At 49.2% G+C, this 17,555-nt stretch overlaps 1 protein-coding gene across 5 annotated transcripts in view; it reads right to left on the bottom strand.

Annotated features, from left to right (window-relative positions):
- Positions 1 to 5,729: 5,729 nt before the first annotated feature.
- Positions 5,730 to 17,555, bottom strand: part of CMBL (carboxymethylenebutenolidase homolog) — a 27,403-nt gene continuing 15,577 nt past the window's right edge. For all 5 annotated transcript variants that reach the window (XM_070587212.1, XM_008524367.2, XM_008524368.2 and 2 more), the window contains exons 2-6: positions 15,914 to 16,147; positions 13,752 to 13,859; positions 9,676 to 9,818; positions 7,404 to 7,495; positions 5,730 to 6,449 (exon numbers count right to left, since the gene is read on the bottom strand). In XM_070587212.1, coding sequence (XP_070443313.1) covers positions 6,270 to 6,449; positions 7,404 to 7,495; positions 9,676 to 9,818; positions 13,752 to 13,859; positions 15,914 to 16,128 — 738 coding nt within the window. In that variant the 5' untranslated portion in view covers positions 16,129 to 16,147 and the 3' untranslated portion in view covers positions 5,730 to 6,269. The remainder of the gene's footprint in view (positions 6,450 to 7,403; positions 7,496 to 9,675; positions 9,819 to 13,751; positions 13,860 to 15,913; positions 16,148 to 17,555) is intronic.

The raw sequence follows: 17,555 nt of genomic DNA, 5'->3' as shown, positions 1-17,555 counted from the left end.
GAGTATTGAAAGCTTAAAACCTGTTGAACATACACCCTAGTATTTTTTCATCATAAAGTGGGTTGTGAAATAGCACTGTCATAACTCAAACTACAACATTCTGCGTACAGCATCAGAATGCATCTATTCCAAGTTCAGAATCAAGTCAGGCACAGACCCCCTTAAGTAAACATCTTGACCTTGGAGCAGTGTGAGTGAGCTGATTGGCAGGGACTGCTTCCAGCCTGCAAAGAGCATGCAGCGGCTGTGGACCAGAGTATTCCCTGAAGGGGTCCCTGGTTGTATGAGAAGAGCCTCTGAACCACTCCTCTCTTCCAAAAGTCAACCTCACCGTGTCCCTGGTGTTTTCTGTGGTTGAGAGAGACTCTGTGGCCTGCGAACAGGAAAGCTTGAGGAGATGTGGTCACGACATCAGCTGTTGGTTTTGCTTTAGGAAAAGCACCTCTGCAAGATAATGTTACCCTTTTTTGTGTTTTGGGGGGGTTTTTTTGGTGAGGAATATTGGCCCTAAGCTAACATCTGTGCCAGTCTTCCTCTATTTGTGTGTGGGACACTGCCACAGCATGGCTGATGAATGGTGTAGGTCCACACCCAGGATGTGAACCTGGGCTGCTGAAGTGGAGCACGTGAACTTACCCACTACACCACCAGGCAGGCCTCAATGTGTTAACCTTTTCTTATCTTCAAGTTCCAAATCACTTGTCAAGTTTTCCACCCCTTGTACTTGAGGTACGTGCCCCCTCATCCTCTCTGTCACAAGAGCAGCTCGAGGCACTTGGTCCTGAGGCCCTGTTCTGCTGCAGGACTTCTTGGCTCTCAGTTCCTCCACTTGCTGGATTTAGTTGATGTTTGTTAACAGCCTGGTCTTTAATTATAAGCAACCACTCAAAAGCACAAATGCGTCTGGACGGGTGGAGAGCCTGGTCTGTGCTATGTGACTGCACTGCCTGACCCTTGTGCCTTTCTCCTCTGCTCCTTGTGAAACAGCTCCGCTAAAGGATCAGGAGGGCGGCATTGGGGCAGGGTGCGGGGTAGCAGTTTGACAGTAAATTATCTGTAAGCATGCGCAAGTGCTTCTCCATGTTATGTGCTGCTTGCAGGCGGCTTGCAAGGTGGGGGTCATCTGAAGCACTAGAAAAGAAAGGCTACCAAAGATAAACAGCTACTTAGAAAACGTGTTGAAGGGCAGGCAAAGGGGCGACGGTGACAGCGGCAGGAAAGGTGTAATAACATCAGTCGTGTTCTCAGTGCTATCATAAACGGTTTGTATGGAAACCCGCGGTGGTGTCCAAAGTGGTCCCCAGGCCCCTTGGGTCCTGGCCTTTCAGGGGCCGCGAGGTCAGCAGGAGTTTCACACTAAGAGCTTGTTTGCCTTTTTCACTGTGTTGACAGTTGCACTGACGGTGCAAAAGCAACAGTGGGTAAAACGCCATCAATCAGGGCAGTGGCACAGAATGGTACCGTGGTTGTATTTTTCACCACCACACGCTGAAAAAAGCCGCTTCACTGAAGGATGGCCTTGATGAAGCAGTGTAAATTAGTAGATCATCAGATCTCGGCCCTGGAGTACACAGCTTTGCATTCTGTGGCACGATGTGCGTGACAAGTATGGTGGTTGTCTCAGCTGAACCAGCCCCTCTCGTCAGGGAACACCATGTTTACTCTAAAGAGTGACTGACTGGCTCCTCAGACTTGCAGATGACAGATGTTTTCTCAGAAGTGAATTTAATGAGCCTGTCATTGCAGTAGTGCGACTGTCAGTTCAGGCTTCTATGACGAAACTACCGTCGACAGAGTGGTTTAGACAGCAAACTGACCTCTCACAGTCCTGGAGGCTGGAAGTCCAAGATGAGGGTGCCAGCAGGTGCGGTGTCCGATGAGAGCCAGCTTGCCAGCCTGTAGACAGCCAGCCACCTGCTTGCTCTCCTCTCTCTCACCTTCAGTCTGTAGCAACAACCGATAGTATTTATTGCCAGTGATAAAATTTGCGTTTTCCGAGCCTTTTCTGATAAGATTGGTGGTGGTTTAAAGGATGAATTTTTGACATCGGGTAATGAAATGTGTCAACTTTGGGAAGATCTGATCTGCATAGCTCAGTAAACGTGTTTTCCAAGTGTCAATGCAAGCGTCAATGCGTACGATATCATGCGTAGATTAAGAGATCTTTTCTAAGTGTAAGGTGGACCAGTGTAACAATGAAAAGTTACTGGGACTACCACATGTCGAGTTTTTGTAGATTAAAGAGGAATATCCACAGTTTTGTGGGAAGTGATTAATATACTCTCCCTTTTCCAGCTACAGATCGGCGTGAGGCCAGATTTTCTTCATAGGCTTCATAAAGCCACACGTGGCATTGAATTGAATGTGTCGTTAGAAGCAGAGACTCCCTGTCTTCTGGGGAGACAGGCATTAAGGAGATTTGCAAAAGTGGAAAATAAGGCCACCCTACTTGATTTGTTTTGGGGAATATAAAAAGTCATTATTTACGTTAGCATTTAATGTGTTTATTATTTTAAAATAAAACAAATATTTACTTTAATTTCTTAGTTTTAATTTCTAATACATTAAATGCTGGTGCGTGTAACCAAAATAAACATAAGCTCTTGGGAATCCTCAATAGTTTTTTAGAGTATAAAGAGATCCGGAGACCAAAACATTTGAGAACTGCTATATTAACATATTTAGTCCTCATAATAATGCTGGTCATTGTCAAATCCAAGAAACGCTGCCTAATTTGAATGTACCAGTCACTTCTTGAAATAAGCTTTTCAAGTTTATACGCTGGATATTTTAAATATAAGCACTGAACATCTGCACTTAAGACTTCATATTTGTCAGATAATCTTGACTCCTGTTTCAAAGACAATCGAAGCTGGTGGTGTGAACTTCTGACTTTGTTCCCCCCTGTGGATGTCTTGGCAGCCCATCCATCCTACCCTGCTTGCCGTAGGCAGAATTCTAAAGCTGTGCCCCCAAGATTCAGTCTGGTTATTCAGTCATTCAGTCAAACCTAATCTAGGTACTGCTGTGAGGGACTTTGCAGACGCAGTTAAGTGCTAGTCAGCTGGCCCTAAAATAGGGAGCTGATCCAGGGGGGTCCACTGTAATCGCATGAGCCCTTAAGGGCTCACCAAAAAGAACCAAGAGAGGTGGCAGGAGCGAAGTCAAGGCATGTGGCGTGAGAAGGCTTGGACGCTCACTGCTGCTTCTGAGCTGCGGGACCCGTTCGAGCACTGAAGAGGCCTCCAGGAGCTGAGGGTGGCCCCCAGCTGACAGAAAGGAAATGGGGCCTCTGTCCTGCAGTCGCCAGAAACAATTCTGCCATGAACTTGAATGCGTTGGCAAGTAGATCTTCCCAGAGCCTCAGGAAAGGAGCCTGGCCGGCCAGTGCGTCGTTGACTGGGCTTGAGAAGCCCGGAGCAGAGAAACCGGCCGAGCCGACCCAGACTTACGATCTACAGAACTGGGAGAGAGTAGATTTGTTTTTAAGCCACTAAGTGTGATAATTTGTCACAGCAGCAACAGGAAATTCATACACTCCCATCTTGCCTCAGTGTGGGGAGGGCGTATGGATTGGGGGGGGATCCTCCTGCTCAAGACGTCTCTTCCCAATGCCTCTTAGATTCCATCTCTCAAGCTTCTTACTTCCATTCCCACCTCTGGGGTAATCAGTGGTCCTCACCAACACATGGCTCTCTTCCTGGGCACGGGATAGGTGCACGTCTGGGATTCTTGTGCAATCCTTGGGTGGGGCCGTGTGACCAGCTCAGGCCACTGAGCGGTGAGAAGCATCTTTTCCAAGCCAAAGCATTTACCTGTCAATGCAAGACCCTCCAGAGCTCTCTTTTCCCTCTCGGCACAGCAACGTGCGTTATTTGATGCTGGCTGCTCCTTCAGCCTCCGTCTCCTAGGGATGACAACAATGGGAGCCCCCCCCACAACATGCCATGGGCACAGAGCATGAGTGAGATTCACAGATTTCAACTGGTTCACCCTGAGAACTGGGCTCCAGCTGCCTCATCCATTACCCAAGCATAAGCATGCTGACGAGACTCCCCATATGAGACTGTTTATTCCCCCCAACAACCCTGCAAAGGAATGTCACTGTCCTCGGTTTACAGATCCCACACTGACAAAAACCGACGGCCAGAGAATTTAGTTGAGTTGCCCCGAATCACACAGCCAGCTCAACATGGTGGAGCCTGGACACTGCCAGCTCCTCCCCTCTGTGCCCATTCTGCCTCCCACACTCTCCCTCTGCCCACACCTCCCATGGCCCCCTGGCAGACAGTTCCCATTGGCATCCAGGCCTCCCTCCTTCACTGTGCCCAGCCTGGGGCGAGTCAGCGTCAGTCATCCTGGCATGGACCCCCCCTTTAATGATGTCCACTCTCAGCCTCTTTCATGACACATGCAGGGAAACCAGCTGGGGGATTTCCGGGAAACAGCTCGCTCCCTAACAAAAAGAGAGAGGTACAGGAAGAGAGCTCCTCCCTCCCTTCCTGCTGTGGCCAGTGTCTTGGGAGGCTGAAGCCCAGAGCAGTGCCTAGGAGGAGGGGACCCAGAATGGCATGTGGCTACCCGTGTCCTGACATCAGTAAGGCCCTGAACACTCTTGGATCCATTTAGGGGTGTTGTTAAGACTTCAATGTTATTCTCTTAGCCACTGTTAGTTGAGATTTTTGTTATTTGCAGCCCAAAAAACCTGAGATTCCAGACTGGCCCCAAACCAAACTCTTTCCCCCCACAACCCTGCTTCTCTTCTGATATTCCCTATCCTGGATCATCTCTAAGCTGACCTCAGGTTGTTCACTGTGCCCTCCCAGTTCTCTTCTAAATGCTCTGGAATCTCCTCTCCTCTTCATTCCCCAGCCTGGGGTCAGACCTGCATCACTGCCTCTTGCCCCCTTCTTCCCTCCCTCTCCAGAGGGACCCGTCTGTCACTCCTGCTGCTCTCACAGAAAGAACTAAAAGTGTCACCCAGTTGGGACTCCTCAGGCCCTGCAGTGGAAGAAAAGAAGGGGTGGGGGTGGCTCCCCAAGGCTGCAGGGATCCTTCTGGCTGCCATCTTCCAGAACAGACATGCCCTGGGTTTCCCTCCCAGAGCCCCAGGACTATAAGAAATGGCCCCAAGTTGGCCGTGGCACACTGGGATGAAAACAGCCCCAGCCTCGCCCCAGGACCCAAGCAAACCCCCTGCACACGGTCCCACCCCATGGAGGGAGCCTCCTGCTGGGCCCGGGTCTGAGTGGGAGGGAAACCAGTAGGCTTCCTGGTGTCTGCAGACACTGGGAAGGGCTGATGGGAGGGACAGCTGTCTGGTCTAGTCACCAAGAAACTCCCTGGACTGGAACTGAGACAGACTCACTGCGGGGCTGTCACATGGGGGACAAGAGGATCTACAGAAGGTCAACGGGAGGCAGGGAGGGGATGGAGGTGCAGTCACTAGTGCAGAGGAGCACTGCCCCATACGGTTCCACCGGCCACACGTGGCCACCAAGCGCTTGACTCGTGGCTAGGGCTACTGAGAGCTGGGTTTATTTGATTCAATCTTAATTAATTTAAATGTAAAAACTGAAACTCTACCCTTTACACCACCACCCTTCTGACTCAACACAGATTTCTGACACGGTCCCGGCCCCCGGGACCCGAAAATGCCACTGCCTGGGAGATGGCTGGATGGTAACTCTGACTCATTGTTTTTATCAGCTATTAGGAAAAGCCACGAATTCAAAGATTCAAAAAGTAAGTTTATTAGCTTGATATAATTAGGTCAATGCAACCCCATTTTAATCTCAATATTTCTCATAGCGCCATGTATGAATGTGACAAAGTCATCTGTATGAAGACAAAGACACATTTCTAATTAATGTGGGCCTTTAATGCCCCTGAGCTTACAGGTCATGTTGTCCCGGCTTTGCAACGTTAGTCATTTTAAAGGATATGCTCAGTTCAAGAAGAGGAAGGCCACGCCCGAGCTGTCAGCTGGTGCTCAAACAGCCGTAAGTTTACATTACTACAATATTACCCTATCACTCAAGTTCTTCAGGTGCTGACCTGTTTTTAAATTTTTTATTTATAGATGTGTTAAAAATTAAATTATTTCATAATTAACCTTTTCTACTGAATTTGTGTTTCAGATGAAATAATGAATTTAAGGATTCTTTGATTTATTGTATATAGGGTGAAAATTAAATCAAATGATCCAAGTATTTCAAAGCAAATTTCTGGATGAAAGCTCTTTTGAGGAAGTTTGCACGTGGCCACCGCTAGACGTACTTGTTCAGCCACTCGATTAAATTCCTTCTCGCCTCGTCAATATAGGGCTTGTCTTCAGGTGAACAATCTTCTCTCTTCCGATGGACGAACCCATGAGTTTGCCCGGAAAACGTCTTAATTTGATACTCCACTTTGCAGTGTTCTTTCAACTTCTGGGTCAGCAACGAGACCTGGCAGGCAAAAGGTTTCATGACGACATGATTGTAACCCTCTAATAATATTTCCCATTCTCCAAATCTTCTGTGCCAGCTCATAAAAGAGATTCAACATCAACACTTTAAATCAAGTTCCATAGCTATAATGAATTTTTAATTTTTATAACAGTTAGTTATAGGAGAGAATTCAGAGCAATATAAAAATGATACATCAATTATTTGAAATTGTATTCATATATTTTATATATTACTCAATATATAATATTCAATATATATATTCAACATGTAATTCAATATATTCAAATATAAGTTATAAGTGTATATTAATATATGTATTGATTATGAATAATAATTTATTTTTTTTTTAAAGATTGGTCCTGAACTAACATCTGTTACAAATCTTTTTTTTTCCTTCTTCTTCTTCTCCCCAAAGCCCCCCAGTACATAGTTGCATATACTAGTTGTGGGTCCTTCTAGTTGTGGCATGTGGGATGCTGCCTCAGCATGGCCTGATGAGCAGTGCTGGGTCTGTGCCCAGGATCTGAACCAGCAAAACCCTGGGCCGCCAAAGCAGAGCGTACAAACTTAACCACTCGGCCACAGGGCCGGCCCCACAACAATAATTTCTAAACAAGTGCTCCTGAACCACAGTTGTCTTCTGCTTTTTCCTTATCGATGCGCTGGCTTTAACACACCCACGTCTTAAGGACACAGACCTTGTGACAACTCGTGGGTTACACATTGGGGGGACAGGAGGGCCAGGCCTACTTCTAAGCCCAGTGACCAGGCCATGCCACGAGCCCTTTGGGGGCTTACAATCGCACTCTAAGTCCCCAATAAAACCCTCCTTTAAAACTTTAATGTTGAAAGATATTTGGAGCAACAAATGAACCCTTTAGGATGTTTTCCCAGAAATGCCAAATCATGTTATTAAATATACAGATGAGCGGAGGAAAGATGCCAACTTACTTGCTCCAGAGGAATCACGGGATCATTTTCAGCAAAAATGAACAATGTGGGGTTCTTTAAACTGTACACATCTTCAGAATCCCTGACGATGCCTGAGAAGGGGGACAGGACATGAGGGTATGACTTCCACACACGAGATGCAGAAAATGTCAAGTTAGGTTTGATTTTTCAAAGTAAAATATGTGCTTTGGGGGTTTTATTTACTTTCTCTTTAGCAATGCCACAGAAGTGGCCTGGCCTATAACATCAGTCTCAAAGAGAAACTTATGTAGTCAGATCTTCCTTCTCTCCGCTTCTTTCACTAGGAATCAGGCCATTAAATCATGGAATTAGACCCTGCCGGCTGCTGGGCAAGTGAAGAAACAGGAGCAGCCTGGAAAAGGCTCCCTGTTGTGCTGTGCCTCCCTTAACCAGGAGGTGATAACTTTCAAATCTGGACCCTCTGACCACCACTGTTCTAGAAGTTTCTCACGGTCTACACAAGCCCCATGGGTTCTGACTTCAGTGTGCTAAGTGGCCTCATTCATTAGGTAGAGCAGCTGTTTGACAGTCTGTGCTCAGACGAGACCACGGGTGTGAAGTCCCAGGCACAACATCTGGTCCTACCAGCCTACCCACAAAAACTAGTTTTCATCCTTCGTTTCAGAATTGTATAGATCATTTAGTCAAAAGCAAGTTCTGTTGCAGATTCAGACGACAACGGTGGGTGTGCCCACTCCCAAGGAAAACAAGCAAAAGTTTTGCAATACGTGATTTTAAGAGTGGCGTTAAAGAAAAGATGATTCTGACAGTTGTTAAGGAAGGTTGTATCGTGGGGTTTGCAGTAGGGGACAGACCAGGCTTAACCCCAAGTACAAGAACAAGTGGGGATCTATGGCCAAGGAGCAGAGAGAGGTCAAGGGATGAAAACTACTAGGAGAAAGCCTCAGGGTAAGGAGGGCTCTGGCCAGAAGACTTGATGGGATTCTTGCTGAAGGCAGGCCAGGGTGACAAGGTATGGAGTACTGGGGGGGTGGGGGGGGATGAGGAATTGCATGGGGGATTCCCCCTAGGCTGACCCAGTGGGCGGGACAGAGCCCAAGCTCGGGGCCTACCCAGAAGAAGGACTCACAGAGGGGCCTGACTCAGATTGGTCACGGACCAGACTCAGTCAGCAGGTAGGAGAAAATAATAGGTAGCTTCTTTTTTTCTACCTACCAGTAAGAATGGAATTCTTATTTCCATTGTGTTGGCAGCACAACAAATCGAGGTAACCCAGACACCCTCCCCTCACCTATACCTCCTCTCTGGGAGGCAGGGAGCCACAGGAAAGACGGCCACGCTTCCTGCCCCTCTCTGTTAAGACCGCCTTCTGTGGCAGGACGCCTGTCTGATGCCCCCATGCTTCTGAGTCCCGCCACGCTGCGCAGCCCGTGCACTGCACAACAGCGGCCAGGAGGGGGCGCGGGCGAGGCGTCCACGTAGGAGCGCCTCCGGCTATTTCACACCGAGCACCGGCGTGGGCCAGGGGGCTCAACACCGTGGAGGGCAAGGTCCTGAGTTTATCTCCTTTTGTGGCAGTAAATATTTAACGGGCTTTTTAAAATGTGAAAAGTAGGTGAAAATACCACAGTGAGGAACCATTAAGCCAAACAGTCATTAGTACAACTGTATGATTTACTACTGTGAAAGGCGGCCAAATTTCCTTTTTCTGACATTTTTATGCTCTGAATGTTTCTCTATCGTGAACTTGGTATGCCGTTTCTATACACAAACATAATGTTCTTATTTCATTGCCCGGATCCGTTTGGTTTGTTTGGGCTGAAATGTTTATGTGGCTATTTACATTTTAGAGCGAGCTTTCCTTTGCTTTCTCTCCCTCTTTGTATTCTGCGTACGTGCATGCGGCTGAGAATAATTTGTATCGTGGAAAAATATTTTCATAGATGTTCCTCATAAAAATATTGCTTGGTATTAACCATTATCACAGAGACAAATGTTGTTATTCCGTTCGTCCCAGGTGAAGAAATCGAGGCCTGGGGTGAGGTGACTTTCCCAAAGGCACACTGTTGGGACCCAGGCCTCCTCGCTCCCTGTGACATCCTCTGGCAACTACAGTACAAACCCGACCTCTACCTGCAGATTTTTAAAGCCGATTTCCTTGAGAGCCGCCATCTGCACAATGGGGCTTTGTGTTGCACAGGGACCCCGGGCTGAGGAAGAGGCTCCTGGTTATTGTCACTCCACCCCTCCTCCTGTTTTCCTTGTGTGAAAACGCTCAAGGCAGATTTACCGTAGATGGACACGCCCGCCCTGAACTCTGGGTATTTCACCATCAGATGATGGACACCTACTCCACCCCAGCAGAATCCCACGACGCCAATTTTCTTCGCGTGACACTGCTGTTTCAGAAACCTCAGGACAGCATCAACCTCTCTAGAACAGAAAGAAATTCAAGAAAAAATATTCAAGACACAAAGGTAGTTTGTGAGCCCCTGGGAAGGGCGCTGGGCAGCAAGTCCCATGCTGATGGTACGCGGGCTTTCTCAGCTGCGGTTTCCTGAGGCTCTAAGAGTCTTACTCTCAGAGCTTCGTCCTCACCACCTCCTGCCAGAGTGGAGTGAACCACCTCCCACATCTCCTGCCAGGGCTGTCTGCCAAGCCCAGCCTCCTCCAACCACGGGACAGGGCTGCATGGGGGCGTCCTTGCAAAACACGGATCTGACCAGCTTACTTCCCCGCTGCAAGCTGAGAGAAGCCTTCTGCAGCCTCGGGATAACGGCCAAAGGCCGCAGCAAGGCTCCTAAGACCAGATCCCAAGATCTGCCCTGGCCCAGCGCCCCAGGCTCCCTTCTCTCCTCTCCACAGGCACCAGCCGCAACTGGGCAGCTCCCCAAACTCTGTCTGACTTGGCACATTCATTCCATCTGCCTACACCCCAGCTCTGAACGGCTTGTCTTCTCGTGCCCAAAGAGAACAGCAATATTTGGAAAGTCACCAGGACTATTTAAGCCATGAGGGGGCCAAGAACACTGCCCCTCGTCTTGCAGATGGTTCATTTGCAAATTGGCTGTTTGGAACTCAGAAGCATTTTCAACTAGAGGCAATAGACCCAAATGGAGGCAGGGCTGCAAAGCCAGCCCAGAAAGTTCTGTTTGATCCGATATGGGGAAAAATGCTGTCTGTTTGCACTTTAAAAAAAAGGAAAAAAAAAAAAAAAAGGAGAAAGCAATTCTATTGGACTTCCTTTTTTCTTTTGATCATAACTTATCTTTGAACACATTTAAACATAGGTACCATACATCCTGTGTGAGAGTAGTTATTTTCCTAATGTTAGAAGAGCAGTAATTGATTCTGCAAAATAAAATGAAATAAGCAATAGTATTTGTCATTTTGTTTTTTAAATTTTTCTCAAGTGCTTTGATCTTAAGAATAACCACCTTAATTAGAGTGGACAAGAAGGAAGAGGGCATTTCTATAAAAATTCTGGAACTGACTCAAGTGAACATGTCTGTGCTTTTATTGCCAAGTCTGTTCTCCCACTTTCTGGGAGCCCCAGGATTTAGCTTTAGATGAACCTCCCCTCCCCATGCCTGGCCCATGTACCTTGGGGGTTCTCCCCTCAGTTCCAGGAATGGTGTATGTGGCTTAGGCCTGGCCAATCAGAGCACAGCAATCTCCTGGCCATAGAGATTGATGCAAGGATGGACTTGTGGCCCAGTCATAACCATCGGGACAAAAAGTATTTTGCTGGGTTGCTAGGAAAGGGGCCAATGGGAGGCTGGAGCTACTGCAGCCATCTTGTCACCCAGAGGCAAAAGCTACCTGAGATCGGAGCCAGCATACAGGAAATGGAGCTGAGAGACGTTGGGAGGACGAGTCCTGGGGATCTCTTCTGAGTTACGGACCAAGCCCTGCTTGAAGCCAGAAACTACCTCTTTTCAGTTCCATAAAGCAATAAATCCCATGACTGCTTAAGTATTCAAGATGGGTTTTCTATCACTTGCAAACAAAAGACACTTGACGAGATACAAGGACTTGGGCTTTTTTCAAAGTTAGTCTTTCTGGTGTATGTCTCATTTTGCCTGAAAACATGCGGCTCTCCTTTCCCCCGTGGAAGAGCACCATGGGCTGCTCTAAGGCCTGCCACAAACCATCACTCTGATTTGTGCTCAAAGATGCACGGCAAACCCACATAGCTCTCCTTAGAAAGCAGGAAAATGTCCTTGAGGTCCTCCCCCACCCCACCCCCACACACAAAGCTGAATTTCGTATTCTTAGCATCACAGTCTCTCTGGTTCTCTTGTGTTTCTACTTCGAATTTCCTCTGAATGTCTTGCTCTGTTTTCTTTTCTTGGGGTCACAGGTTGAGTCCCGGGGAGGGAGCCTTGGAAGCGGGTAAGTGTGCGGGACGTTTACTCCCCAGCAATCTTGGGGTCAGCACTGTGGGAGGGCAGGGAGGGGGGCAGGACTGGGCAGAGGGAGAGCTTGGGCTGTGGTGCAGTTCCCCAACCAGCTCCACCGGGTTGCTCTGGAGCTGGGGCGGCCCTTCAGGGTCCCCCGACTCGGAGTGAGGGAGTCATGCCTTCCTACCCTGCAGTGGACTCCCCAGGACGGGGCGGACTTAGGGCAAGGTGGCTGGTGTCCTGGAGGCAAGCCCACAGAGAGCCATGGCCCTGGTCTCCTGCCCGCAAGACCCTAGGTTCATACTCCCAAATACCGTCCCGGGTACTCGACCAAGCTGGGGGCTCCCAGGGCAGGCGGCAGCCCCTCCCTCTCTGACAGCCGGCTCGGAGCCCCCAGGGAGACCTAGCCTTGGCCAAGAAGCACAGCTGCCCCGTACAGGCTGCCTGAGAGAGGGTGCCCAGAACACAGGCAGGTCTGGCCCCAGGGAGCTGGGGAGCCAGGCAGAGGCCCTGGCAGGGCCTTCCGGGCTGTGGGTGGAGCTCTGCCTGGGGCCACCAGGCCAGGAGACAGAGGGATCCCAGCCCCGGAGCCAGCTCTGGAGAGCGGGGCATCTGCAGGACTCTGGCAGGAGAAGAAAGAAATGGGGAGGAGGCCAAATGGTTAAGTTCATGCACTCCGCTTAAGCGGTGTTTCCGGGTTCGGATCCTGGGCGCAGACATACACCCCGCTCATCAAGCCATGCTGTGGTGGCATCCCACATAGAAGAACCAGAGTGACTCACAGCTAGGACATACAACTATGTACTGGGGCTTTGGGGAGAAAAAAAAAAAGAAAGAGGAAGATTGGCAACAGATGTTAGCTCAAGGCCAACCTTAAAAAACAAAAAAGAGGCGCCAGCCTGGTGGCACAGCAGTTGAATTCACACGTTCTGCTTTGGTGGCCTGGGGCTTGTGGGTTCGGATCCCAGGTGCAGACATGGCACGACTTGGCACACCATGCTGTGGTAGCCATCCCACATATAAAGTAGAGGAAGATGGGCACGGATGTGAGCTCAGGGCCAGCCTTCCTCAGCAAAAAGAGGAGGATTGGCGGCAGATGTTAGCTCAGGGCTAATCTTCCTCAACAAAACAAAACAAAACAAAACAAAACAAAAGAAAGAAGTGGGGAGTTCCACCTGACTCGGGACAGCTTATCAAACAGGAGGCTCTGGGAGTGGAGGAAGAAAGTACCGTGATGGGAGAGGAGAGCATTAAGAAGGACAAATGGCCAAGGTGACTCGGAGCTGGTGTCGGGCGAACCCCTTTTGCCCAACATTCCTGGCCTCTTTCCCCACTCCATACTTAGTCCTCCAGACAGAAGGAAAGGGGATCCGAGCGCAGCTGAGAGCTCTGGTCCTTGCTTCTGGACCGCGCGGAGCTAATTTAATAAAAGGCTGCAAGCTTGAAGGATTCCCCCACTTTCCTCAAAGTGGGGGGTAGGGTGGTGGAGGAGGGTCAAGGTTTAGGCTGCGGGGAGGGGTGGCCCTTGGAGCCTCAGCCTAGAGCCACGGTTTCCAACCAGCGGAGCAGTAATACGGCTGAGTTTCTTTTTCTCTGCCCTTTGTCTCAACTGGCTCTGCAGCCAGGAGGGGAAGGAAGGAGTTCGACCCCATGGACCCCAGAAGGCCCACGGTCAAGGGAACGCGCACCACCGGTGCTGCCGCAAAGTTCCCTCCGCATCGGCGCCAAGAGGAGTTTCTAGGAAGGGACGCAAATGAGCTGCTGGGGCAGCGGCGTGCTTGCTGGTTTCCAACCTTCCAGTTCAGAAACCTGCTCAATGAAAACGTATCCTTAGGCTTTAGGAAGGACTCGGTTCGCGTGGCCTCCCAGTCCCACACGGAGGGAGGGCGGAGTCTGAACGCTGAGGCCGCGCCCACCCCTCCCTCGGGCCTCCCCAGAGCCCTGCGCGGCGCCGATAACTTACTTATCGATGTTCCTGGCATTTTTTGTTTTCAACCACTCCGGGAAGGTGGCCCAGTCCCAAGAGGGGTCCCACGGCTCTTGCCCTACAAAGAAGTCTGGAACGATGGTTCTGTAAAACAGGGACATTAATGGATCTTAGTTTCGGAGCTGTCACGCCTCCTCAATGAGGGTATCTGCTTACAACCTCTTTAGGAAACCTGCTACGTTGGCGATTCTGGCTCACAGGGAAAGAAAAGGAGTGGTCGTGAGGGCCAGCTCTGATGGTAGCAGAGGCCAGCTGGCGCCAGGCCAGGCCATCTGGGATTTCACAACCGTAGGTGAACAGCCTTTGGCAGCCTGCCTACAGCCCGGCCCCTCTGAAATGACACGCCCCACGAGATCGCTGCACAGGAGGAGGGGACCCGGTGGCCAGGGCCTGAGGCAGGGCGAGGACTCCTTCTGTCCCCAAGGAGTGGCTCCTGGCAGCCAGCTTCTCACGTTAGCCTCAGGCCAGAAGGGCACACCTGGTTAGCAAGTCCAGTCACTATGACCAAGCAGTTTTCCCAGCCTCTGCCCACGATGCCAGCAGGGCACAATGTCCTGCCCAGAGGGTATAGTCTACAGCAGCTTCTAAAAGGGAGAACAAACAAGCCAGAGTCCAGGGCCATCTCGCCTGCAGTCAACCCAGGAGCCTGGGGCCAATGCTGCTCCGGCCAGGGACCCGTTTCCTAAAATACAGGGTCATCACCATGGAGGGAGGAACAGCTCCTCCTGCAGGGGTGGAAGGAAGGCTGAAATCTGGGTCAGAAGAATCTATGTTCAAGTCCCAATACCCTCCCCGCCCCATTCTGCCCTGTAACCTTAACAGTCATTTCACCACTTTTAGCCTCCTTTTCTTGATCTGACAATTAAAGGCTGCACCCTGCAGGGCGCACCCTCAGAGGATTATTTTAAAGGCAAAATGAGTTGTGTTAAGTCGGAAAGGGCTTTGTAAATCAAAGGCGTCTTTCCTCATTCTTCACGCTCATCTCCAGCTTGAGGACCCACCAGAAGACATCGGAAGCCACTGCCCCATTCAGCCTGCTCATTGCTCCTGGGTGACTGAGGGAACTGCCACCTCAGTCTTCACACACAGATTTCCTAATCTAAAACATGGGAACAATGTCTGCCCCACCCTGGCAGGGTTGTTGGGAGAACGAGGTCAGTTATCGCGAAACGCCCTCCCTCGGCATGGGGTCTGGCCAAGCCAGAAGGCAACTGGGATTGGCTATTGCTTTTATTCCTGGGCTTTCTCCCAGAAAGTGAAGTTGCCTCATCTGCCAGAGGCAATGTGGGGTCGGGAAACAGTGAGAAATCAAGTAGAAGTCCTCTTTTCCCAGTGCACTAACTCTGCATCACGTGGCACCGGGTGGCTTCCTTTAAATCGGTTTCTCTAGGTAGGAAAACCAAGGAGGTGCACCCTTTGGTTCCCAGCTTCTCTTTTTGAGAAAACAAAGGGTGCACACACTTGAGCCTTGCTGGGTTTCACGCTTTCTGAAGCCAGAGAGGAAGGAACGATGCGGCCTCTCCTCCGGGCTTTGCTGAAGCTGTTTCCAACAGTGAGAAGCAAACAAGTGACAGTGTTTGCCAGATGGGCCGCGGCCACGTGATCTGACAACGGCCTGAGCTTTGGGAGATGAGTGAGGTCTCCCGGTGCCAGTCCTGGAACAGCTAATTCAGACAAGGCCATGAGAGTTCATGTTGAGACCAGGATCACCACGGGCTACCTGCCCGTGAAATCTGACCTGAGGCTGAGATGCTTCAAGGCTCAAGTAATGGGTCCATTTCAGAGCTGAGGAGGTCCAGCCCAGGTGTCCTGTACTTGTGTCCTGTACCTGTGTCCGGGCAGCGCCCCACGTCGGGAAATGACTCCCTCACTGTCCGCCAGGACTACAGGGCCAGGCAGTCCCCGGAGGAGCTGAAACCCAGGGAAGGGTTGGGAGCAGGTGGCTTCCACTAGATACCAGGTGAGTGGTTAAGGTGCAGGTGACATTCCCCATTTACCGGCACCCCAGTGAACTAAGGAAGTGGCTAATGTAACTTAGAATACAGTCAGAGTTTTTGGTTTTGTTTTCTCTGAAAGGAACAAAATAGATCACAGAAATTTACATGAATTTAAGCAAAGGAACAGAATTGTATACGTACGTGTAACCATTTCCTGCTATCATGTCAGCCATATATCTGGTATTGGGCAACTGCCAGCCGAATATATCTTGAATGATAATCACGGCTTTGCCCGCGTCGACGGGGGATTTGGTGACATAAGCCTTGATGTGCTCCACTTGAACTTCACGCCCCATCCCTCCATACTCTAGCTTGTGGCCAATGTCGCATGGACAAGGGTGTGCTTCGTTAGCCATTGCAGATATTTAAGTCGGGCTACAGAGAGAGAAACATGCATTACATTCTGAACGGTGCAAATCCAAAGATTATAAACAGTAAGTAAACTAAAATCAGGAGTACAGAAAAAAAATTAATTTTAACTATACTCATAGTGTATTCATGCAAGAAATCAATGATCGTTTCTGGTTCTGGGAACACCGCAGAACAGGGCTAATAGGAATCCACCGTGGACTAGGGCTAATAGGAACCCATTCCCTTTACAAACACCAGAAATACCAGAGTGAACATAACCAATAAATAAAAGATAACAATAGTGGAGCTCACAGGAAAAAAGGGAACAACCCCCAGCCGGGATGGGAGAGGAAACTGAAAGCCAGGGTCAGGATGGCAGGACCAGACGCTGCGGGAGCCCAGGGATGCTGGAGCAGGCCCTAGCAGAACCAGGCTCAGGCTTCTGTGTCTAGTGAGGACTGGGGACCCCAAGAAACAGGATTTGTAACTGGGACTGCCCCACACAACATCTGAGCCCTCAAAGGCTCCTATTTAGTGGGGAAAATAAAAACAAAAACCAACAACAAAAGAAAAACTCTACCAACCAGGATTAGGAACATGGTAAGGAAGCCCAGGAAGGGAAAAAAGAAACCAAACGCCCAAGATTACGTGGCCCTTTCCAAGTAGGAGGACCTAGGCTGAGAAATTCCCATAAAGCTGACCCTGGGCAGGGAGGCCCCAGGGCGCCTGGCAGAAGCAAATGCAAATGCACTTTATAGCAAGACTTTCACAATCCAGGCCAGAAAATACTGCTGTCGCAGAGGAGCTCATGCAAGGAAGTGCTCCACATCCACAATAATCAGGAGAAATTGACGGTGAGAGTGGGGAAGAAATGAGAAAGGGACCTAACAAGCTTGACCAAACAAACAGAAAGCAGGAAAGGAGAAGGAAAAGAAAATTAGAAACCTATCAACTATAAAGGAAGAAATAATGTGACTGAAATAAATATAAATAGATTAAATTCACTATTTGAGACCAGATTCTCAGATTGAATTTTTTAAAAGTTGAGGTTCCATCAGAGAGGGGAATCTGGGAATGCTGAACATGAAGACACAGATCTCTTCCTCAGCAATTAGAGAATACGCAGTCTTTTCAAGCAGATGTGAAACAGTCACCAAAATTGCCCACATATTAACCCACAACTCAAGTCAACAAAGATTTTATATAAAATATGATATTAGTACAATGAAGAAATTATCATAAAAACTCAAATGGTTTAGAACTGAATTACAGTGATAACACCATGTAGCGAAAGTTGAAACAATACACTGATACTCAGAGAAATATTTACAGCCTAGATTGTGTCAGAGAGGAAAAAACTTTTCCTCTACCCTCTTAGGTTCAGAGATGGGGGCCTGTGAATTTAACTCACAAAAGATAAATTAACAAGAGA

The sequence above is a fragment of the Equus przewalskii genome, chromosome 20, assembly GCF_037783145.1.
Source record: "Equus przewalskii isolate Varuska chromosome 20, EquPr2, whole genome shotgun sequence".
NCBI lineage: Eukaryota > Metazoa > Chordata > Mammalia > Perissodactyla > Equidae > Equus > Equus przewalskii.
This window is presented reverse-complemented; position numbering and strand designations above follow the sequence as displayed.